This window comes from Xiphophorus couchianus, chromosome 9 (assembly GCF_001444195.1).
Source record: "Xiphophorus couchianus chromosome 9, X_couchianus-1.0, whole genome shotgun sequence".
NCBI lineage: Eukaryota > Metazoa > Chordata > Actinopteri > Cyprinodontiformes > Poeciliidae > Xiphophorus > Xiphophorus couchianus.
Genome location: NC_040236.1, coordinates 31,604,521 through 31,630,290, shown reverse-complemented (window position 1 = coordinate 31,630,290; position 25,770 = coordinate 31,604,521). Strand labels below are relative to the sequence as shown.

Below are 25,770 nucleotides of genomic sequence, written 5' to 3'. Positions count from 1 at the left end.
TGCCAAAAACATGTTTGTCTGAAACCCCTTTTCAATGTATCAAACACTAAAGTGATGCTTAAGGACTTTTCTAGTTGTGTAAATGTGAGGAAAAAGCAAATTAGCTTCATCTTATTGTTTCCACATCATTAAATTGTTTCCAAGTCAAATGGAGGGGAACAGAGTTATAGTTTTTAAATTCAATTGCTACCCAAAAGAGGAATGAAACTGTTAATTTTTCTACTAATTCCCGAATTTAGCAGCACATACTTTAAGCTGATTAACCTCCAGCGATTGGGAATTGTATTGGTGCACTGCAAAAAGACAAAATCTTACCAAAAAATTTGGTCTAGTTTTTAGTGTAAATATTTTAGAGTACTTGAAATAAGACAAATTAAAAATAATTGTGAGTTTCAAAATTTTTCAGTTTCAAAATGTTTTGTTTTGAAAAGCCTTTATGGCACCAATTTAGCTCCATAGATTTACGTGACCAATTCCTTAATATTGATGAAAAATTCTAGTTACACTGGCAACAAGCTCTTATATTTTGCTGAAGACTTAACTTGTAAGTTAGTTTTGTTTTATTCTAAGTGTAATAAGATATTTGCACCAGAAATTAAACAAAATAATCGTGAAAACTTTTAAAAACTTTTAAAAAGAGTTTTTAAAACTTTGTGTTTTTGCAGTGTAGTACTTTTTAAAATCAATATAAAGAAATTATCAACCTAAAACAAGTTCTTACATCTAGCTGAAATGTTATTTGTAAGTTAGTTTTGTATTTAAAGTACAATAAGACATACTTGGAAAGATTTTGCATTTTTGCAGTGCAGTCCTTTAAAAATTAAGTTTATCCAAGTTAAGTTTAAGTTGTCATGTTAAATAAAAGCAAATAAAAAAAGTTTAACCAACTTAACCTGATTACAAATTAATTTTTTTAGGTTGGAGCTCCATTCTCTTTTTTAAGTGCACACTAAGATATTTATACTAGTAACTAAACAAAAAAGTACTTGGTCATATTTTGTGTTTTTGCAGCGTGTTCATCTGGAATCAGCACAGGGAAAACTGTTCAAACTTTAGCTTTACAAACCTGTCAATGATGCCACACATATCAATCTTCAGGTCGCCGTAGTTTCCCAGCCGTCTTTCCTGCACTTTTATCAAATCGACCGTTTGGCCGTCCAACTTCAAGAGACTCATGCATCCCTGGAACCCCTGAATCGGGTTTCTGCAGCTCAGCCCGCCTCTCTGAGCAGGACAGCCTGAAGGCACAAACACAAATGAGCTGGATGGTAAGAGAAACAAGTAAGCAGGAAAAAAGGCATAAAATAGTGATGATTTGTAGTGTTTATTAACAAAGAGGTCAAACTAACTTTGTAGTTTCTGATTGAAAAAAATGAATATTTCTGATATGAACTCTTGTGTAGCCAAAAAAGTAAATATTGAGCCTTTAGCTGCGTTTCTATTGGTCATATAATTGAACAATTAGAAATTTCACAATTAAATTTGCCTCATGATAACAGTTTCAAACAAAACTGTTGTTTTGTGATAAAAAGTTCTGAAAGTAGGATGAGGTGGGGTTTTTTTGGGCTCTGTTCAACATTGGTTTATTTCGCAAAACTGCAAAGAAACACTTTTTCTACAACCGGATGTTACCACTGGTGCAAACCATGACAAAGAACACAACAGGAAGTAGTTGGAGGATGAGGTTTTTAACAAATTCTCATATGAAGACACTTATTCACGTGGGATTTTGATTGCATTAATTGGAAACACCGCAATTCCAAAATTGTGTTTTTCGACATTAATGAAATGTTGGCAAAGTTTTGCAAACATTTGTAATGGAAACGCAGTAACCACTGAATGTGAAAGCTTCACTACATCTGGTTGTTGATCAAGTGGCTCTTAATGCGAAAAAAATGTTTCCATTGCACTTTTGCAAAATCTATTTATTTAAATAAATCTTTATCAAAAAATGGCGTGTTACTAGCTTAGCCATTACCTCCCTTTGCAATTTCAGCAAATTATAATCTTGTTTTACCAGCTGGGTTTCCATTACAATTTTGCTCAAAACTTTGATGATATTCTGCAAATGTCAAAAAAATATAATTTCACAATTGTGGTGTTTCCATTAAATAAGAAATACGATTAAAATCACATGTGAATAAGTTTTTTCATGCAATAAGTCATTAAAGAAACACGCTGCGCCATCATCCTCCTACCACTTCCTGTCATCTTCTTTGTCGTTTCCTCCAGTAGTAACATCCAGTTGTATGAAAAAAAAATCCATTGCAGTTTTGTAAAACAAACCAATTTCAATATGGCTGAAAACTCCCCTTATCCTTGGGTAAAAATGTTTTCACAAAAACCTTGAATTTTTTCGAAACTGGCGTGTTTCCATAAAGCAAATTTATTTTTGTAATCTCACTCCTGGATATTACGGTTAATGGAAATGCAGCTATTTTCTGAATTGCAGAACTATACTCATATCTTTGAGAAAGATCAGCTTTTTTTCTACTTTGACAAATAAAAGTGTCACATAAAACCAAAGTAAGACACATTGATGTTTGTGGTCATAACGTTAAAAAGTGCAAAGCAAACAGATGCACAGTAAAATCCCCAGAAAGCAACATCATAAGGTGAAAGCTAAACTGTTACATCTTTGTTGCAGTGTGATTTCTGATCATAAATTGTATATTTTGTGTTCCTGAACAAGTTTAGACTTTATCCTGCTGCCTGAAAATCCATTTAATTGCCATGTCAAGCATCTGCAGAGAGAGCTGGTACAAAAACTCTGACATGTCAGCAACCCTGGAATCTTCTTCCAACTTTAAAATCACCAAAATGTCGCTTCAGCCTAGAAGAGACTATTTGTGATGGATCTCTTGCATTTCGAGGATTGTTTGTTGTCTTTTGAGGATCCTCTACAAAAAAGTGTAAAATCAAACCGATATTTTTCTCTCTCTGTTGTGTTTAATTCAAATTATGCAAGCACTTCATGAATAACTGTCTTATTTTATTAGCTGGTTTCCCTCAAACACCTTTCCTATTATCTCTGCCTGTGGGATGTGTTTTTTCATTAGAGTCCTCTCTGCCTCCAGGCACAAGAAGAGTCTTATCCTGTGTGAAAAAAAAAAAGCTACGTGTATTATCCTTCAGAGATTTACGCTTTAGGTTTATCCTGGATGATGACACAGAGTGGCCAAATACAGCGACTTCGCTGCAGGCTCTGCGCTGCTCCAGTTAAAGACGGGCTGTCAGGAACACAGTTCAGCTCGTGAAAACAGAAGAAGAAGAAGAAGAAGTGAATAAGATGACACACTGCTCTGTGTCACTTTCAATATTAGAAACATAGAAAGAGAAAAATGGCAAATTTCAAAGAGACATGTTACACTGAGTTAGGTGGAAAGTAAATACCTCTTCATTTACGATTTATGAGTTAAATGATGGTACAAACACATACAGCATATTTACCAGCTGTAAATAATTGGAACTCCTCCCAGGTTAATCAATAACTGTTTAACACTTAAAGTACATTATTATTATCCATTTGGCTGTCTACACTATCAAATAAATATTGATAAACTGTAACTTAGAGTCTCATTCTCCCCTCCGAAACTGCTGCACTCATTCGTAAAGGTGTGTAAAACATTAATTTAATGTTCAGTAATCATTAATTCAGTGGAAAGAATGAAGTGCAGTCTTACAGTATGGATCCGTCGCATGTTATTGTTCACATCATGAAATCTGGCAGATGGGCACAACGCTGGAGGGCAAAAAGCTGATTCTTTTACATGTTATCCATAACCGCGGTAGAACAACTCTGTTAACTAAATGAAACCCGGAGATGAAGGTATTATTAATTTTGTGCTTCGCTCCTCAGCAATGTAAAAATAAGACAGAAAAAATGTTAAAGAATAACTGAAATACACTTTTTTCCCTCACTCGCTGTGTCGGCTATGCTACACACAGACCTGTTGCTATAGCAACTGACAACAACGCCACTGTACCTATTTATCAAGAAAGCACTCAAACATTTCCCACACAAAGAACAGCTTCATTTTTGCAATTATTAATAAGTGATCGCTGTGGTAGCTTAGCTAACGCTGCTAATAGCTAAGCTAGCACAGCGGTGGTGGATTAGCTAATTTAAACATCTGCTCTACTGGTGATCTGTCAGAGTTGATGTCCAGGTCGCCTTTTTTATTTTTATTTTGTAACTGTGTTTGAAACGAAACACACCAAATTCCACACCACATTTACATGTTAAGGTTGTCATAGTCAAGCTAGCATAACTAGCAAGACCTTGCAAAACACTGACTTGTTATTTAGTGTGCAACATTTTGCTCAGCAATTTTCTCATAAGGGGATATGTGCAGTGACTTAATGTGCTACAAAAACGTCCTAACTAAAGGGAATAGTAAATGGAAAATGGTTTAACCCAATAATTGCATCACAAGAAAAAGCAGCACAACATCATCTGTAGATTTTCATGTTTTAAGTCGCCGCTGTGCAAAAACGTCTTTCTGATAGAGTTTATCTCGGTTTTGGCTCTGCTATCAACATTAATTAATTAATCTGCATCAAAACAGATAAAACATGTTTTTTTCAGTTTTAATTTTGACTTTTGTTACCTCAGTAAACAAAAGTAGGAGAAGTTGTTATTTTAATGAGAAGGAATAAAGAAAGTATGCTGGAGTGTGATGCATTAAATTAGGAGCAAAAAAGAGAAAAAGAAATTGCGTAAAGCCTGACTCACTCCAACCTATAAAAGATAATTGTGTCTGCAGTACAGGCTTACATTTTAACCAGTGTCAGCAGTTTTACCATCTTTCACACTGAAATACTTCTGTATAAAACATAAAACAGATTTTTTTAGTCTCTTCCAGCCTGTAAAATGCATTAAATACCAAACATTAATCAGATCTGTGATGTTTTTGCTCTGACCGCCAAAGAAGAGCTGACTGTCTGCCTCCGGAAGAAGAGGGATGCTGGTGTGAGCCGTGGCTCCTTCGTCTCGGTCCACCGTGATGCTCAGACGGTTTTCCATCGAGTTCAGCTCCACAGAATGCCACTGGCCGTCATTCAGACCCGCACCTGAACGTACGCACCCAGACAGAAACAGCAACGCTTCGTTTACAGCAACAAGTCAAACTTCTGCACTAGATCTTCATCCACAACAGTCACATTCCTGTTTAATTTAGCTTTTTACTCAATAAGCTGCAACCTATTTTCACTTGGCTGTTTGGTTATAAGCAACTCTCTTAGTATTAATCAGTGAGAATGAATTACTGATAAACTGTAACTTAGAGTTTCATACTAACCTCCGAGTCTCATACATGGTTGTTAACTACTTCTACTAACTTCAACTAATTGTGCTAATTCATATATCGAAACGTTCTGCTTTTTCTGGACATTATTGCTGTGTCTTTTGCTAAACTTCACTATTTTACTTTTTGAAATATTTGTGCTTTTGTGCAAATTCCAGCCCCATTGAAAAACATTGAAATTCTACAAAATTCCACAAAATTCTGCTAAAATCTTCTGCTTTTTCCACAGCTTACTACTTCTGCCTACTCCAACTTAGAAACTCCATTCAACTTTTAAACAAGTCACAAGACTTTAAACTATATTCAGATGTCTCGGCTATTTGATATCTCTTACGGTTTTTCCACATTTGCGATTTAAGTTTTATGCAGATTTTTGATGGTGTTCAGGTTTACGATGTCATCCTATGGTGGAATGTTATAGTGTACACTCTAGTGACGATTTTTGAACTTTTCATGCTTTTTGACAAACAAAATGATGCTGTTTATACATATTTAACTGTACAGGAATAACTTATGCTTTAAAATGTAGCCACACATGTCTACTTTAAGGAACTATTACTATCATTGCTACGGGTCTTACTGTTTTCTGTCAAACTCTTCTGGAGTTCAGACATGTCACACCTTCTCCTACTCCTTCAGTGTATTTCTCTGTTGTGATCTGTTTCTATCTGTGCGTCAGCATTCTGCTTGTCTACCTTTCTGTACATGCCTTACTGGTTTTACTGGTTTTACTGTCTACAAAGGTCTTCAGCAAACTTTAATCAATTTTAGCAATTCATATATCAAAATGTTCTGCTTCTTCTGCTAATTTGTGTTTTTTTTGCTGTTTTACTTTTCAACTATTTCAGGTTTTATACTAATTTCTGCTTCTGCTAATTTATACTATTTCTTTTGCTATGTTCTAGTTTCCAACTATTTCAAATATTTCAGGTTCTTATGCTTTGTTCTGCTTTTTCTTGCATTTCCTGCAGCAATCATTCTGCAAATATGCATTCTCATGGCTGTTTCGCTAGGAACAGCAATTTTTCTAGTTCACATACTCCTTTCTCAACAAGCAATAAATTAATTAATGGCATGAAAGATTAAAACAAGGTCAATAATTACAGGTTACATAATTTCTCATTTTTCTTTTTCTATCAAAAACTTGATGATAAAAATCTTCAGTCTGGTGTTTTAGTCTCAGCTAGTGCTTATTTTGATGGACAGGTTTTCTAACAACAACTTCATAACTGATTTTATTTGTTGTATCTGTTGTTCGAGCGCAAAACTTTGTTGATATGACGCTAATGTTGAAAAAAAAACCTCTTTTACAATTGCAGTGTTTCCATTAAAAAACATTGTCGTCCTGCTACTTCCTGTCTTGTTCTTTGTCATTTCCACCAGCAGTAACATCATTTGAAAACACACTATTTTTGATGCAGCGGGAAAGGCTCTTATAAAGAAAACAGTCATTTTTCTAAATTATTGTGTTACCATAAAGCAAATTTATTTTTGTATTTCCAATTTGTACAATTTTGAGATCAGTAGCTGCGTTTTCATTGCAACTATGCGAAAAACTTTGTCCACTAGTGTTGAAAAAATAAAATTTCGTAATTGTGGTGTTTCCATTAAATAAGATACTTAAAATCACATGTGAATAAGTTTGTTCACACAATGAGTCACTGAAAAACAATGCACAGTCATCGTCCTGTTACTTCCTGTCATCTTCTTTGTCGTTTCTAGCAGTAGTAACATCCGGTTGTTGATCATGTGACTAATCTGATGCAGAAAATTTTTTCCATTTTTCATGAAACAAATTAATTTCGATACAGCTGAAAACCCACCTCATCCTAAAAGAAAAACGTTTCATCTAAAAACGTCAGGTGTTTTTTTCCCCAAAATGTTCGTGTTTCCATTAAGCAAGTTTATTTTCATAATTTCAATTTGCGCAATTTTTCGTCTTTTCTGCCAGTAGTAATGTACGATTGTTGATCACGTGTCTCGTGTGATGCAAAAAAATAAAATAAATTGTTTACATTGGAGTTTTGCAAAATACACAAATTTTAATTCAATCTAAGAGCAAAAGTTTTTATTGAAAAACGTGAATTTCTCCAAAACTGGTGTGTTTTTAATCAAGTGAGTTTATTTCCGTAATTCCAATTTGTGCAACTTTTTGGTCATTGGAAATAAACTACCATGAAAATTCCCTCAGTTTGTTTGTAGTTTACCTGACATTGAAGCCAAATGAAGCTGACAGGATCCTGACTTACCGGTGCTGAGCTCCAGGAGAGTATTTCCCTCTTTACTGATCTGAAGGCGAAGCCTGGCTTCACTGACATACACGAAGACTGAGCCTTCCTGCTGCTGGAGGTCAAAGGTCAGCAGCAGCCCTGCCTTGTTCCACGTCCTGAACTGTAGCGCTATGGAAACGACCCCTGACAGCCATGATGTCAGCACAGGCAGCTGGAGGAAGCTGTGAGAGTCAGTGAACGTCACGGCAACAAAAACTGGCTCGCTGCAAGAAAAGGTCATGTTGCCCTGCAGAAAGAAGAGAAGGGGAAACGACTATGAAGCAGATGACAAACATAAATATTCATCAGCCGCAGCAGCGTAATCAGTCTGACTGCATGTCACAGAGGTCTCATCTCGGAGAAATGACACCTGTACCGCCATATTGACATTAGCGTCAATTAAAAACATGAAGGTTATGCACAAATCTCAGGAAACATTGTGTCCTAAATCTCCATAAACTATTACAGAAACCAGAGAGACATCCCTGAGGCGCTTTAAAATGCTTTAAAAATTAATTTTAGATATCATATCTAGAATAAGTCATAAACTTCTGCCTGTTTTGGTTCCTTCTTTGCTCCTTCCTTTGCTTTGGGCTTCGACGATAATGAAGGAGAATATGATGACATTAAAGACGCTGATGATGATGGTGAGTATAAATAAAAAAAACTAAATAATAATCATGATGATGATGTTCATGGCTCTGACCATTAGCATAAAAATGAAAGATGGTGGCAGATACAGTTAAGCTAGTCCAGAGTTTCAGATCGTGATTTCAGGTAAAAAAAAAAAAAAAAAACAGATCACACCAAACCAGGGGTGTCCAAGCTGTGGCCCAAGGGCCGACTTTGGTCCTTGTACTCATCTTTTGTGGCCCCAACTGCAGCTTAAGAATATGTTTATTGAACATTTTATTTCTAATCAGGGTAAAATTATTACCAACATCATTTTATTATAATGAAAAAAAGTAAAAAATTACATCTTTTTAGACTTTTGTAATAAGTAGAACTACATTTCATAATTTTTTTAAAATGAAATGTAAAATTGTATTTAATTTATTAAACTTAGCAAACCATAACAAGGGTTTTGAAATCCTGTTCTCATAACAGAATCCTAGAACGATTTAAAAACGAAATGTCCTTTTTATTAAAAACACACAAAACAAAATAGTTTTAAAAGTTTGGATTTACAATGAATAATGTTAAATAATAAACTACTTTGATTGACTTCAGGTGTTTGTTTTTTCTTGCACTAAACGTAGTGAATAAAAATGCTTGGGGATTTGTAATTTAAGTACAGATAAATCCATAATACGATTTTCTGAGCATTTTGATCCATACATTACATTACATAACATAACACACAAGTCAAATAATTTTCAGTTTACAGTTGGCTTAGTCTGGAAGTGTAACAAATATTTTCACCCCTAAATGTTTTCAATGGATCTGGCTGCTTTTAGGATTTTAATGTTATTAATTATTACATTATTTAATTTGCAAAGATGTGCAATTTCATAACTTTTGAAGGAAATCTGAAAATAAAACACTATATTTGTGTTTATTCCAATGAGAGTTAGGTCATTTCTAAATAGGAAATCATAAAAAAGTATTATCATGGAAGTGTAGCCATCTGAACAATATAAATAGAAGATTAAACCGATGTTAAAGCCAACAGAGTAACTTACCAGTGCAGCGACCTGTGGGCTGTTCTGTTTGGCCAGTTTGATCAAATTAAGGTCGTTGTATAAAAGGTTTTCCAGGCATCCATGGAAGTTCCTGTTGGGCAGGATTGGAGTTTGGAGTCCGTGGCTCTGGACAGCTGCCACACTAAGCTGAAAAAAAACATTCAAAAACGTACAAAATGTTACTCAGTTTTATAAATTTTATGTGGAATATATTGAAGTCGAGCATTAGAAAAAATATTATTGAGACAAACAAAAAATAAATACATTTCCCATCAGTTCAGGTGGATTTTATCTGACTTATTTTCATCAGATGGACAGTTTTGGTTTGACTTATTTCCAACAAAGCAAATATTTTACTGAAAGAAATGTAATGCTACAATACATGCTACACATTAAAGGTTTAAGACCACTAATAATAGGTCTTAAACTATTTTTTTCCTCTTTTTTGTTGCTGCTACGCCTGTCACAATAACAAATTTCCCTGGATGATAAATTGTCCCAGAAATTGTTGCGATAAACAATAATACTGTCATTTTGAGTCTATTTTCATTTCACTACTACAATAATAATGGCATATCAATGCAAATGCACCCTCTCAAAGATAAGAAAAAAACCCTTTAATTTCTAAATAATGTTTAACAGTAGAACTAGAAAACATTTTAAATATCCAAAATAATAAATGAAAACTAAAATAGCTTTTCAAATATTAATGATTCAGGTTTGACGGGGAAAACAGGCAAAAGAGGCAGGTAGTGCAAACTGACTACATTATTCAAAATGGCTGCTCTTCAACAATACCAAAAGAGGGAGAATATCTCTGACGATTGTTGTCCACATGGAAATGATGGACCTCTTTTTAATTTATCATGCAATTAACTGATTTATTGCTACAAAGTGTCAATTTTTCTGCAAAATTAAATGCACTTTCAGGTGCAACAAACTCTTAGGTGGTTTTATGTGAGGCAGTAGTTGCTTGCTAATTGCAGAGTTGACTTTTGACTTATTACAATTATTTTCCTGCTTTACATGTGAAAAAACCGAGTAATGACAGAAACACACTTGGTTTCAGTTTCTCTCTGTTTGGATGTAATGAAGTCTTTGCCGGTTCTGTTTGTTTAAAGCGTTGGCTGCGGACGCCGTCAGATGTTAATGGTGAGCTTATACAAAATGCATAATGTAGGTGACAAGCAGGGGCAAATCTGACTGGCTATCAAACATAATGAAAACTGTGTTTCTATACTTTAACACCATCTGCGATGCAACAGCTGCTGCTTTTTCTGCTTCGTCCTTAATATGAAACAATCACTGACCTCTATACTATGGCTTGATGTTTACCAGGAACATCATTCAAAAGATTTCTGTGACCCAAAGTCCAGTTTCAATACTTAGATAAAAAAATAATTCTCATTAATATTAATCAGCACTTACCATTTTTATTTATTTTCATGTGTGGCTTGCATTAACATAATTAGGTTCTTATATAGATGATGTGACTTTAAGTAAATGTCACTTTGACTTTTCTGATGATGTCATATGAAGTTTAATCTCTAACTGTTTTTGTTGCGTGACTTTCGTGACTTAACGTTGCAATATTAAAACATAAAGATGCCTTGAAGAAAACTAAGTAAATTTACCATAAATGTTACTGAAATTATCCAGTAATGTTTAATCTCACATTATGCAGAAGCTCTGTCTGCACTAATTAATTTTTATTCACTTTAACATTTCTAATGCTTTTCGAGATGTTTTTATACGAGTTATTAATAAGTCTGGTTACTATCAACATGCAAATCCACCGTTTATCCAAATTGTAAAATTTACCAAAAAAATGTATGATTTTGTTTATTACAAAATAGTTAAAACTAGGATTCAAAGATTGTAGAAATCCAAATATGATTTGCAACACATTTATACATTTACAAAACAAAAAGCTGAAAAAGAGATGATTAAATTATGGAATGATGAAAGCATGAATTTAGGAAAGTTTTCAACAAATTGATGCAAAAGAAAATATTTGACGTTTTTTAGCATAGACAACTTGTTGTATCTTTTGGTTTTGGATTGTTTTCTTTCCTGTTGTGTTTCTAGTTTACTGGTTTACATATAAGAAGTGATAAGTTTATTTTATATATTGTAACAATTTATAAAGAGGTAATTCAGTTTAAGTTGATGATTGACTGAATAAATAAAAAAATCTATCAACCGATCCGACTAAGTTAATACAAGTTTGATCACTTATTGAGAGTTCAACCTTTAGAAACTAGTGAAAAAAGTGGGAAAAATGTAAAAATAACTTTTCTGTCATAATATAGCAGGAAATTGTAAATTTTTCTCATTTTGTATTCATAAATGGATTGAAATTACTAATTATACTGTCCACACAAAAAACTTTGAACTGTTTCTACATCCAACCCTTAAACCCTCACAAATATTCAGATTTAAATTGATTCTTTGTTGATTCCAAGTATTTAAAATAAGGGGTGTGATAATCTGAAAATAGACCTAATTTCTTCACATTTAAAGCCATATAAATTGGATTTCTTATACGTCAGGCTTCATGGTAGAAACGACACAGTATGATAGCTTTATAGTAGATGTTAAGTGATGATTTAAAACTCTCAGCGGGACGATATAAGTTTTATGGTGCTAAGAAACAAAGCAGCAAACACAAAGATTAGCAAATCAAAGCGTATTAAAGAGTCTGAGGATTGTCGTAACAGCTTTTATGTTTTGAAAAAAGCTTTGTGGCAACACAAACTATTAAAACTACACTGTAAATCGTTTTGCGTCGTACCGTGTGAATGTGCCAGTGGCTGAGCTCGGCTGGGACTTGAACCTGCTGCATGTTTTTATCCACCGTCAGGTTGAGGTGAGAGCCGAGCCGCTCCAGCTTCACATGATGCCAGTGTTGGTCGTCCAGCAGACTCCCAAGAGAAACCAGAAGTTTGCCCCCAGAACCTGAACTCACATCTGCAAAGAAAAGGTTGTCAAGTTAAACAGAAGACTGACTAATGATACAGAACTGAATCTGCAATCTACAGTAAAAACTGTTTTTCAAAGTCCTTAAAATTCACATTTTACACGTTTACACTTCCATTTGGGTGTCTACTACTACTTTTATTTGACTAAATATATTTTATTCACCAATTTGTGTATAAATTGGTGAATAAAATATAACAGACTAACAAAAAGCAAAAGAGGTATTGATCTACAAAATAAATTACTTCCTGAAAAGTTACTTATGAGTTAGAAGTAGAAAAGAGAGCAAGAGAAAGAAAGTAAGTAAACAGATAAATAAATAAATAAAACTATGTGCCAGAACAAAGAATAAATAAATAAACTTAGTTAAATACATGTTTGGTGTCTGAATAATGAGTCTTTTCAAAAACGTCCAGTGTAATGTAACGTCAAAAATCAGCAGGCCCGTCACCTAGCAACCCCAGCCAAGCTCAGCGGGTCACCTAGCAACCCCAGCCAAGCCCAGCCCGTCACCTAGCAGCCCCAGCCAAGCTCAGTCCGTCACCTAGCAACCCCTGCCAAGCTCAGCCCGTCACCTAGCAACCCAAGCAGAGTAACCAAAGGTTGAAAAGTTTTAATTGTAATTTCAATGGAAGTATTAAGAGTTTGTGTGATTTCATCAGGGAGAAAAATAAACTTTAACTGCATGTACATGGATACATGCTGTTCCAGAAATGACAACATCAGCCATAAATAATACCGCTTCGTACTCAGCTCAACATTTCTTTCAAGCTGAGTATGCTATTTTTAATAACTGTACAGTATTTTTCTCTCTCTTTTTTTAAATTTTTACAACCTTGTTAATTTTTCCAACTGATTACCTTTCTGTTTTACATTTTATACCTTTCTACGCCACTTCACTGCAAAAACACCAAATCTTACCAAGTAATTTTGGTCCCATAAAACAAATATTTTAGTACACTTGAAATAAGACAAAACTTACAACTAACTTTTCAGTAAGAAATAAGAGCTTGTTTTAAGGAAATAATTCCTTAATACTGATGAAAAAGTTCTAGTTCCATTTCTCAGATTATTTCATGAGACATTTTCCCATGTTTTAAGTGGAATAATCTGCCACTGGAACAAGTAAATTTTTTATCAACATTAAGGCATTATTGACTTAAAACAATCGCTTCTCTTGCTGAAAAGCTACTTATAAGTTAATTTTGTTTTATTTCAAGTGTTAACATATTTTCACTAGAAACTAGACCAGAATTACTTGGTAAAATCTTCCGTTTTTGCAGTGAATTTGCTGCTAATACGCCCAAATCTTCCTGTAGAGGGAAAATAACTGATATTCCTACTTTACTCTGTTCTCTATTGCAGAAAAGTACCATGAAGTGCAAGTTTGACTCTGGGCTCCTCTTAAACTCTTATGCAACTGTTTACAAAGAAAATTCCTGGAGGCTCCCAATAAATCACCAAAGACATAGTGTAATAGAACAGGCAATTGTGTCAGTAATAGCCACAGTCCATTGTCTTCTACTTTATTTTCTAACTAGCTCAGGGAGAATCATTCCAGTATCACTGCGTGGATGCCCTCTGGGATGGTCTGGTTGTAGCTTTTGTTGCTTTGAGTTGAGAATAAAAGTGATTTTTGTTGCCGTTACGCATTAATATTCAGGGGTTTTATTTCTTCAAAGCACAGCCAGGAACCGCAGCATGTCCTTAATGTTGCGAATGCAGAATAGAAAGTCAATTACTTAACAAGCGGCTGGACCCACGCGCTGCTCTGATCCCATCCTAATTTAGTCAGCAATACTTAACATCGTTCGTCAGTGGAGGAAAGCGCCGGAGCAGGACACAGTCGCTCGAAGTGCAATCACCGCTGCGCGTTACAGCTTCCCAGAGACAAATCACAATTGAACTTAATCATAGAGCAGCAGGCTGCATTAAAGTCAGCTGCCATTTTGATAAATGTGAGGAGGAAATAAGGTGATTTTAAAAACGTGGACATAAATCTTAATGAGTGACTCAATTTACTCCAACTGCTCAGTCACCCACAAGCTGGGAGGAAAGGTCTAACTACTATATTTATTTGTTTGTGTGCCTGTCTGCTAATTATAACTTGGTATTTGTTGTGTTTTCACTGAGCCATTAATTTATGCAAATGTGTGTTATGGACCAAAATATATCTTCTCCTGCTGAGTTTTGTGTTGTAGTTTTTGTATGGCTCAGTTGCACAGTCAGCCGTTATTAACCATCTTTAGCTACAATCTCCTCAGCTAGCTTGAGATCCACATGACATGACAGTAAGTAGCTCTACTTCCATTAAAAATGTGCACAAAACTTTGTTCATATTTCGCCAATGTTGGAAAAATACAATTTTGCAATTGCAATGTTTCCATCAAACAAGAAATGCAATTACAATCACACATGAATAAGTTTGTTCGCGCGATCAGTCATTAAAAAAAAAAACATGGCACACCGTCACCCAAAGTGTTTTTCCATTGTAGTTTTACAAAATAAACAAATTTTGATACAGTCAATAAAAACACATCATCCTAATGGAAAACGGTTTTATTGAAAAATTTATTTTTTCAAAATAGTTGGGTTTCCATTAAAAAATATCTATGTAATTCAAATTTGTGCAATTTTAAGGTAAATGGAAGCACACCTTGTGGCTTCCTTTCAATAACAAATGTGCTCTAACCCTCGTGAATATTCCACTAATGTCAACAAAACACAATTTTGCAATTTGGTGTTTCCATTAAATAAGAAACATGATTAAAATCACAAGTGAATAAGTTTGTTCACGTGATAACTCATTACAAAATGAGCCATGCCATCATCCTCCAACCACTTCCTGTTGTCTTCTTCATGGTTTCCACCAGTAGTAACATCCTGTTGTTGATCATGTGACTTGTGTGAAAAAGCTGTTCCTATTACAGTTTAGATATGGACAAAAAAAACCAAAAACATATAGTCCTAGTGCACAAACTTTATCGAAAAACATGTTTTTCCAGAATGGTTGTGTTTCCGTTAATTGAATTAATTTCCAAAATGTCGCTATGACACGGTCAATGGAAGCGCAGCTTGTGCTAAAGGGAGCAGAGCGACCAGCAGAGTCAGGTTGGGAATGTGAAAGATAAGCAAGAGGAGCCTCAGAGAATATCTCACGCTCTCCTACGGAGATAATACCCTTTAACCTCTGGGTATTATCTTCACTCCGTTAGTTTGATCTTCTCCTTTCTTCTTTAATCTTCTGTCATCTTTTCCTTTATTTCCCTCTCTTCTCTCCTCTGCCAACCGCTGACTGTGGAGGGGCTTGCTGTGGCTCAGAGTGAATGCTCGCAGCTATTGATCTAAATTGCACAGTCTGCAAACTCCTGGGAGAGTCATATGGAGGGAGGAAGTTTGGTGCAGCTGTGAGAAAGAGAAGATTTCAAAGAGCATGCAATTTAAAAAGGGAAATCAGTGAAAGGAATGCAGAACGACTACGGTAAGGTCAAAAAAGTACAACTGTATGAGTTGTCTGTGTGGTGATGAAGGAGGCTGTGTGGCTGCTAAGCTAGTTTAGATTCTGATTGCTAACCCCAAACTTTGTTTGATTTTAAGAAAAGTCTTTAAATTTCTCCAAATGTTTACAGAAATCTGACAGGGTTATTGTTTTCAGTAGGTACGTTTCCATTGACTGTATAACCGCGCAAATTGGAATTACAAAAATAAATCTGCTCAATGGAAAAACGTCAATTCTGAAAAAACTCAAAATTTGGAAGTGGTTGTTAGGTTGTGTCAAAAGTAAAACACTTTTTCACATCACGAGTCCCATGAACATGAACCTTCACAGCCTCATAAAGACAGTTACAAAGTCGGCCTTCTGTCACCCGAAGAACATTTAAAGGACTAGATGACTAATGTCTCAGCAAGAGAGAAACTCATCCATGTGTTTATGTTTAGTTGCATTAATTACTGCAACATTGTCTTTAAAGGTCTGATTTAAAAAAAACTAATCCTCCAGCTGATCCAGAATGCTGCTCCTGGCATTCTGACTAAAACCAGGAAGTTAGAGCACATCACCCAGTTCCACTGAGAGAATAAACTTTAAATACAGCTGTTAATTTACAAATCACTAAATGGTTTAGCACCACAATACATTAAAGACCTGCTGTTGTTATACCAACCTTCCAGGCTGCACAGGTTGGTATGACAACAGCAACTCTAACCCTTATGAAACATAAGAAAGGAAACATTGATCAACATCTTGATGTGTAATGTAATGTTTCAATTGTTGATTTTTGTGTTTTTATGATGTAAAGCACTTTAACATAAAATTTGATTGATTGATAGCAGTGAAATCTACAAATTTCCCAAAAACCAAACTGTGTGATATTTCCTTTGAGCTATGAGAGAGTTATGAATAAACAAGCAGCATAAAGAGGTAACTGCCAAGACAGGAAGAAGCACAATTCCCCCGAGTTTCTTCAAAATTGGATCAGCTCTAACTGAGATCAGATCTGACAAATAGCATTCGGATAAAACTGCTTCCGACAGCTCGCCTATTTTTATTTAAGGAACAAAACTCGCAGAAGGTATTAAATCCCATCTATGGATATGAGAACAGGGACGCTCTGCATAATTGCTGTTCAGTTTAGGCATTTAACTGACATTTGCTCAGTTATGAACAATGAATAAATAATGACTGAACAGAGACGGAGCGTCTGCAGACGAGAACTTCAAGATTATTTGAATTCAAATATTCAAAATTTGATTTGTCATTCATCACGTCTTCAACAAAAACCTTGAATACTGATTACAGTTTTCGCCCTAAAGGAAAAATCTCACAGTAGGTTGTTGCATTATTACACATAACAGGCAAAAGAACAGTCTGCATACTCTAAAACTTTATAGAATGATAACTGCAACGCAAAGATCATTCTTTTGAAAAGTAACTATAATCACACAATAGTTAATTGGACATTTTGGTTACATAACTTAAAATCTAGCAGTGATAAAAAAAAAAAAACATCTAATAATTAGGGCAGCGTATTAGGGTCATTGTAAAAAATAAATAAAAAAACGAAGAAAAAAACTGGCCAAAAAAATGAAATTTTGAGATTAATCTTTAAAATTTTCTTTAAACAGCTTGAAGGGTTGAAACTTTGCTAGAAAAAAACAAAGTACCTTTTTATTTTTCAAAGATTTTCATGTTTTTTTCACAAGTTTCCATGTCTTTTCTTGCAAATTTTCAACTCATAACTTTAAAAAAAAATTCTAAATTTCTTTTGAGTTTTTTGAAATTCAAAAGTTCATCTTTTCCAACTCAAATTTTTAAAAAATTTCTAGAAAATTCTGAGATTAAACTGAAAATTAGTGATTTTTTTCCTCACAAATGTTCAACTTTTCACTCAGAAAATTCTTTTAAAGGAAATTTCCTCCTCCTTTTGTTCTTCATCCGTCTATTATGGCCCTAATTCACAATAGGAGCCTAATTGATGCCAATGATGGTTTTGTTTTGAACTCACAAGTCAAAAGTTCATGTTGGAGAAAATCAAACAGAATTCATGCCAAAGTCACTTTTATCATCATCCAATATGAAACACATATAAAACAAAGGGAAATTTTCAGGACTGAAATGTTTATATCCTCTTTAACAAATTGTCAGAAAACTTCAAAGATGCTGAAACACTGACTTCGTTTAAATAAAGGCCAAAACCCCAGTTTGATTAACAATAACTAGAACATTGATCAATATATCAGATGTATATTTAATGATGATTTTGAAGATGGCATTAGAACCTCTTCTAATGGGGAAACTAAAAAACACCTGATAGGATGGGAAAAAGGAAAGTCACTACTGAATGATTTCAGTTGTTTTATAAATAATAAAAGGCTGAGTGTAAATAAACAACCTGCTGAGGTTGGTACCTTGCTGGTGGTGGAGCAGCAGCTTTCCTCTCTCCAGCGCCAGGTTGAGGCTGTGATCCCTCTGTCCATTTGCATGAAGCAGCGTTCCTGAGTTCTTCAAGGTTTTAAACTTCAGAGAGATGCTCTCCCTCGCTGTCCAGCTCGTTCTGGCACTCAGTCTGTAGACGAGGTTGCTTCTCCCATCAAAACGTGCCACCTCAGAGGCTGCAAAACAAGAGCAAAGCAGCTTTAAAGGTTTGATTCTTTACTATTTAAATCACATTAAATACAGCGAACGATGTGGATGGTAGGACATGAATTCAAAAGTACAAACACAGACGGTGCAACTTAATTTGCAAAAGTTAATTTCAAACAATATTTTTTTTGAAGAGTTCAATAAGGAAAAATAAAGAAGAATTCGTATTTAAACACAGAGAGCATTTCTGCTGAATGTTTTCAGGAGTCACGAACCAGTGGTAGATATTTTCTGCCACTCTTCCTCTGCTGCAGCCAAGCTCTTAAAACTTGCATGAGTCCTTCGGTGGACAGCTGACTTCAGCTCTTACCAAAGATTTCCAATAGAGCTCAGCAGCTTGATTTGTGCCAAATGTTTCCCTGGTTTAAGACCAAACAGTTTTTCCTTTGTTTCTGCTACAGAAAAACATCCTGGTACTTTTTATGAGTCATTATTCCTTAAATTTATTATGAGGAACATCATCATCACCTCCACTATGTTTTAGAGAGAAATATTCAGAGTAAAGATGCATTTTTCACACAATTCAAGAGAAACAAGACATCTTGGCACTTATACTCCAAGCTGCAGACCAATCTGTGTATTGGTGCATCAATGCGTGTGGATTTGTGAGTGCAGTTGGGGCTGTAATATATCTGTAGCCCAATCAAACACTTCCCAGATAGAATATGAGAACTTATAAATGTCACTCAGTAGCAAGCTGCTGAATCTGTATCTTTTACTAGAACATAAAAATAAAATAAACCCTCACTTTTCACTCAGTTTTGATCTAAAACTGAATTTCTGCAGCGTTGTCTTTGTGCCACCGATTTGAATGTGCAGTGAAACTGATGTGAGCGCATAAATCTATGTAAACGGACAATAACTAGTGATGTTAAGCATCTATATCTAAAATTCGGTTGCTAAATACGCATCTGACACGCGCTCCAGTATGACATTGCAGCTCCTTGGGTATGGAACACCAATAGAGGCAAAGATTTTGTAAAATTTTATGTGTCTTTCACACACAAAGTATGTTGTTAACATGCAAATGACTGCATTCACAACTGTAAATCAAAGTTTCACGTTAGATTATATAGATTCGTTGTGACTTTTTGTCTAATTCATTTAGTCTTAGTTTTTAGAGTGTGTTTGCTAGTTTTTATTAGTTATTATGGAGTGCCATAATTTGCCAACAACTGACGCAAACCGCTTCAGTGGGGGAAAAAAAAAATCACATCAAATTGGAACATGGCATATTATATCTATTATTTTAGTTTATAAACACATGATAAGAGTTCCAGGTAGTTCCTAGTTTTTCCCCAATTAATTATTGTTTTTATTTATTTCAGCTAATGAAAATGTTTTCTCATTTTCATTTTTTGTTATTTTATTAGCTTAAGTTTACAACCTTGATGTAAATAAATCACATTTCTGACCAATCACAGACGGATCGTTTTCATCCAATCAGAGTATTTTTTGGATGAGAAAGAACCAATCACAACCAAGAAGCCAAAATACTCCAGGAAGTGGCAGAAATACCCAAACAAACTGTAGCCTTTAAGAAAAACACAATATGATACTCTTGAATTTTGAAACCTAATAATTTGTAGTTAAGCAAACAAATTGTGCATTTCCTCAGCATGCTATAGTTACTGTAACCACACTCACTGTATCTGCAGCCGTATATTTCCAGGCGGAGTCCGATCCGCCCGGTGGGGTTCCAGTCCAGTGGGGTCAGGCGAAGGTAGCGGGCGATCACTGGCTGATCAAGTTTGTACTGGACCACAGAGTCTGCGTTGCTGTTACCTGGAAACGCCTGAAGCAACACACCTAGATGTTAGTTTTTACACACAACTTGGATGTTGTAACAATTTTGGATTTTCCATCAGCCTGTTCATGTGTGCCATGGGCGCCAGTTTATGTTTCAGCTGTTGGATGATAGCTGGCTAATCAGCCACCAGGCAACTAGAGCTGGGGGATATGAGGAAAATCTAATATCCCGATATGTTTTTTTTTTTTTTTTTGCTATATCAGGATACACGATATATATCACGATATTCTTAAATGAGCTCCAATGTTATTCTTAACTATAGATCCCTTGCAGCATGATGTCACCCACGCACGTTCTGCCCCCATTTCCCTGCTAGACTTAAATGTAAGCTCATATAAAAAGGGATGCAGTGTTTTGCTATGAACTGTCTACACTATGACTAGATAACAAGGTGAGAAATAAGTTTTAACTAAGAAACAAAATAGCGAGGGAGAGGGAAGTAGGTCAGTTATCCTCGACTTTGACAAACTTAGCAAATAGATGTGCTGTGGAATAAGGTGTGTTTTGGACAGATCAGTAAAGCAGGTGTTTAAATTAGCTAATCAACCACCGCTGTGTTAGCGTGGCTAATAGCAATGGTGGCTAATCTACCATGGTGATCACTTATTAATAAAAGCAAAATACCTCATTTTGTTCGACATCCTCCATATAAAATCCAAACTACCGCCAGATTATTGATCCAGCGCTGTTTCTCTTCGGAACTAGACTAGTTCATCTGATTCGTCTTCAGTTACCGTCTCATTCAGCCGCCGTCACCATGTTGTTTGTTTTCTCCCGCAGCGTGATTGGTAGAAAATTTTCAGGCTGGAAGGGACTAGTGATGCATTCATAGGGTGTCAGATAAACCATACTCGCACGTTTGGTCAGTTGGTTTTGACGGCGAAAGTTACACTCGATACATCGCCCAGCCCTACAAGCAACTACTTATTAACAACCGCAAAATAAACATCAAGCCTGAAAACTGTTAAAACTGTTACCTGCTCAGTTAACAGAACAGGTAATGTTCCTGACACACTAGAAAAGTAACCTCTTATCTGTCCATTTGCGGAGCTGTTGTCAAGCTGGTTGCCGAAGCAACCGGCATGCGTGGACTGAAGCCCACCGCAGGGAGCGAGGACAAAAGAAAAAAATTGCAGCCATTGCAATTTCTGAAAGTAATCAATAAAAACAGGACTATACAGCAGTAAAACCAACTGACCAAACGTGCTGGAGGTCTGCTTGGGTTACTAGGCAATGAGTGGAACTCGGCTGGGGTTGCTAGGTGACAGGTAATCCTTGCTGATTCGCGACGTAACATTGCAGAGATTTTTGAAACGGCTCATTTTGTAGACACCAACAATCAATCAATTTACAATCAATTTACGTTTTTTCTTTTTATAATCAGTAGAAACCCAAATGGAAGTATGGAGATGTTCAAAATGTGAATTTTGCATCGATAACTCGTCAATTCAAAGGGATTCAACTATTGTACCTGTTATGTTTCTTCTCATAACTTAACTATGTGAACTCAACAGAACCTCAGTGGAACGTGACTTAGTTTATTGAACATTTTTCCCAAGAACATAGTGAGATCAATGCGCTGATACCACAATTGGAATTCTTCTACATAGTACACAAAATAGTGCCATTGGATAATGTATTGTTTTATCACATACATAACAGTGCCGGTTCTATCATTTGGTGTAGACATAAAGTCTCCCCAACGCTCAGCCTTGAGCCAACCATCTGCATTCTCCAACTTTGAGCTAACAGGCCATTGATCCCACCTGCTGATGACGCCTCCCCCTCTCTGTCCAGTGATCAATAACCCTTGGATCCCATTTTGTGTCCGTACTGAGCCTCTGTTAAAAGACTAATAGCTTCCATTTCCCCCCAATCAGCCGCCTTTGAAAATCCAGCAAGGTTGCCTGTGTGACGGTTCCCCACAGAGAAACGCCTTATTTCAAGACGAATCCCCTAAACACCAAACTGACTCTTACAAAAAGTTAACAGTTGTATTTTTGCATGCATGCATTTGAATGCATTCGCTTTGCTCCATCTACTGAACAGCTTGTGACTTTGTCGGGGTGTGTGTGTGTGTGTGTGTGTGTGTTTGTTAGCTGATGAGCCTTTGTGAGCACGATTAGCTTCTCTGGAGCTGCATAATTGTGATCTCGTTGCTTTGAAGGGTTGAGCCTGCTGGGCAGCCGAGCGTTAAGCTCAACAAATGGCTCAGTTTCCTGCTGAGAATGCCGAGGAACACGGCATCTCGTTTACTCGCCCGAGGACCTTTAGAAATATGAGCTGCTTCTGACAAGCTTTCAGTCAGGGGAGGAGAAACAGAGATGAAGGAAGGATGAAACTTTTAAAAAAAGGATGGGAGGATGGAGGGATTAATAACAGAGCAACTGGGGGTGAAGAAGTTCTTAATAAAAATATAATAACTTTCAAGTCTTTCATGAAGTCTACATGAAAAATTCTGCTGAATCAGGCGCAGCAACAAATTTTAGCGAGAAACATTCATGCAGTGTAGCTTGTAGGCCTGGACAATATGGCTGAAAACCTATCACTTATCACAAAATACGGTTTCATATTGATATCGCTAATTATTGATTAGTTTTTTTATTTTAAATATCCAAAATACTGCCATGCTAGTCCTCTTATTCTGTTTTTGTTTTTTTAAGCACTTATGAGGCATTGTGGTGAAACTTTAAACTGCTGCTGTGGAAATTAACAGCTAGTTGCTAGGTAACCAAATAATTAAATAGTTGCTAGTTAACCAAAGAATTAAATAGTTGCTAGGTAACCAGAGAGTGAGATAGTTCCTAGGTAACCAGAGAGCGAGATAGTTCCTAGGTAACCAGAGAGCGAGATAGTTCCTAGGTAACCAGAGAGTGATATAGTTGCTAGGTCACCAGAGAGTAGTTGATACCACCAACTTTGTTTAGCTAGTTATGAAAGGTGGAGCGGCAAAAGCCTTTCCTCTGCCTACATTTCCCAGAATGCTGTCCATGAATACCAGTCAGCATGTTTGACTGAGGGAAACAATTTAAACCCAAAACAATGACAGTATTTATATCATGTTTTGCTATGCAAAATTCCATTTGTAAAATAATTTTGTACTTCCATTTTCATTTCTACTGCTACTAAAAACAGCCCAAGCACTGAAAAAAAACAGCAGATTTTTGTCAATACGTTGATGTGTTTTGGTGTCTGGAAAATGAGCCACTTCAAAAACTTTTTCAATGTAACATTACAAATCAGCAGGCACACATTACATTGTTACCTAGCAACCCCAGCCTGTTACCTAGCAAACCACACTGAGTTCCAGTACATTTGGTCAGCTGGTTTTATCACTGACAAAGTGTTTAGTTGTTGACTTACCATCCAGAAACTACCTGGTGCATTCTTGTTGGTTGTGCAGGAGGCGCCACTTCTGCTTTTCAAAGATGTATGGTTGCATAATTGCACGTCTGTCTGCAGCCAATGTCAGGTGCGTAAATGTTGAGTTGGGGGGCGTGGCCAGCAGGAGCTTATTTAGATTTAAAGAGGCAAGACGCCTTAAAACAGCTCAAAATGCTTAAAATGTTACTAAGAATGATTTTATTTTAAAAAAATTGTAATGAATATGTTTTGTTTAAGCCATAAACTTCTCCTAATCTGTTTAAGGAAGCATAACAGATCACCCTTAATTTTACCAGAAAGTTGGTTGCTAACTATGTTGCAACCAACTTTTAAGTATTCCTTTTTATACTATAACCATATGACTGAAAAAGGTTCAAATAATATTTTTAATAATGTACTTAGCTGTAAAGTAGTGTAAAATAAAGGTAGTGATAAAGACTCCAGTACTTCAGAAAAGTAAAATTCAGATGATTTGTTTTTTCTCAGTGAGGATAAATCTGTTAAAGCTGTGATAAAGCTGTGACTGAAGCAGCTGTTTTTACAGTCAAACTCACACCTTTTCTGTGACACTAAGCCACTCTGACTAATACATGCAGATTTAAGAGCAATCTGGCAGCTGATGAGGAAGCACCGCCTCTGTCATGTTAGGTGGTGAGGATTAAGCGATAAATCCAGGTCGTTGAGTGAGAATGATGATTTAATGGTGAAAATGTACAAAAATCCAAAGTCCAGGCAGCACAGAATGAGTGGAAGGCTAAGAGCTTATATTTGGTAGCAACTGGTAGAACAACTGACATCTGACGACTGACTGGACAGCAGACAAGACGACTAGACAAGACTCAAGACCTGACAAGGACCCGACCTGACAAGGAAGACAGGTGGGATTAAATACACAGAGAGTAATCAGGGAGCGAGACACAGCTGGGAACAGTCAAGGGGTAAACAGGACAACACGGAGACTCAATAGACAGAAACCTTAAATAAACACAAAGAAAACTCAAATCTTCACAGCCTCACACGCCGAGTGTCAAATCAACTCGTTTTAGCGCTGAAGAAGTCATACCTTCATTTTTTCAGGTGATGTGTCCTGGGGAGAGTTTATGTTCTTCACACGGTGTGAAAATCTTCTTTGCAAGTCTGAATTACAAGTCGCTCCACAGGCGGATATAGTTTGAAGATGGGTGTTCCCTTTCTTCTTAAAAGGAAAAAAAGGATGCCTGGAAGTTTCCCGAATAACAAATCAAATAGTAATCGAACGGCTGCACACACACTTACAGAAAGTTATCTTCTCTAACTCTTAAAGGTAACTAATTATGCTTCCTTGAACAGGTGAAGATATACAAAATGTTTATTACATTCTTTGCACAAAATCCTTCTTAGATAAAGAGATTTTGAGTATTTTGAGCTCATTTCAGAATGAGTCGTTTTAGGGTGTCCTGTCACTTTAAATCTAAATAAGCTGCTGTTGGCCACACCCCCAAACTCATCAACACTCATACCTGAAAATGGAGGCGCAATTATAGAACTGCACATCTTTGAAAAGCAGAAGTAAAACAGCGGTAAAACCAGCTCACCAAACATGCTGGAACTCGGCTTCAGTTACTAAGTAACAGGCGGCTTTTGGTGGGGTTGCTAGGTAACAGCTGATTTGCAACATTACATTCTGAAGGTTTTTGAAACAACTCATTTTCCAGACGCCAAAAAATAGTTGTCTGTTGGCTTTTTTTAAGGCATTTTGGTCGTTTTGAGAAGCAGTAGAAACTCAAATGGAAGTACAAAAACTTGCAAAATGTGAATTTCACACTGGTACGTCCCCTTTAAAGTTGTTTCCTCATTAGAGACGAGCATTTTGAGCTCAAAATATTATGAAACTGTTTGTTATGGTTGTAAACAAATGAACAGTTGCACTCAGTGAGGAATCAACATGATACTTTTGTCCCTGCTTGCTGCAGATTTATATTTTTAGCTCAATCCTGACACCGTTATGTAGACAGACTCTCAGTGAACGTGTTAGTTAGGGTTCATTCAGCAACTCTCTGGAAGACGGATTTGGAACGGACACCTTTGCTGCCGCAGGAATGAAACCTGTGACATTTTGTGTGGCAGGCAGTGTTTTCCTACATTAGTGTCGACCTCCAATAAGCAGAAGTCAAATTCTCTGACAGCAGCCAGACATGATCACATGACCTGTGGGTTT

At 36.1% G+C, this 25,770-nt stretch overlaps 1 protein-coding gene across 2 annotated transcripts in view; it reads right to left on the bottom strand.

The window, feature by feature from the left end:
- The window catches only part of LOC114151586 (contactin-associated protein-like 4), an 87,507-nt gene that overhangs the window by 37,780 nt on the left and 23,957 nt on the right, over positions 1–25,770 (bottom strand). The window contains exons 1-8 of one of the 2 annotated variants that reach the window (XM_028028894.1): positions 20,814–20,973; positions 20,027–20,174; positions 18,145–18,348; positions 12,053–12,228; positions 9,259–9,405; positions 7,556–7,823; positions 4,924–5,073; positions 1,067–1,238 (exon numbers count right to left, since the gene is read on the bottom strand). In XM_028028894.1, the coding sequence (XP_027884695.1) occupies positions 1,067–1,238; positions 4,924–5,073; positions 7,556–7,823; positions 9,259–9,405; positions 12,053–12,228; positions 18,145–18,348; positions 20,027–20,174; positions 20,814–20,837 (1,289 nt within the window). In that variant the 5' untranslated portion in view covers positions 20,838–20,973. Of the gene's footprint in view, positions 1–1,066; positions 1,239–4,923; positions 5,074–7,555; positions 7,824–9,258; positions 9,406–12,052; positions 12,229–18,144; positions 18,349–20,026; positions 20,175–20,813; positions 20,974–25,770 lie in introns of those variants that run through there. The other variant, XM_028028893.1, reaches the window with a different exon arrangement.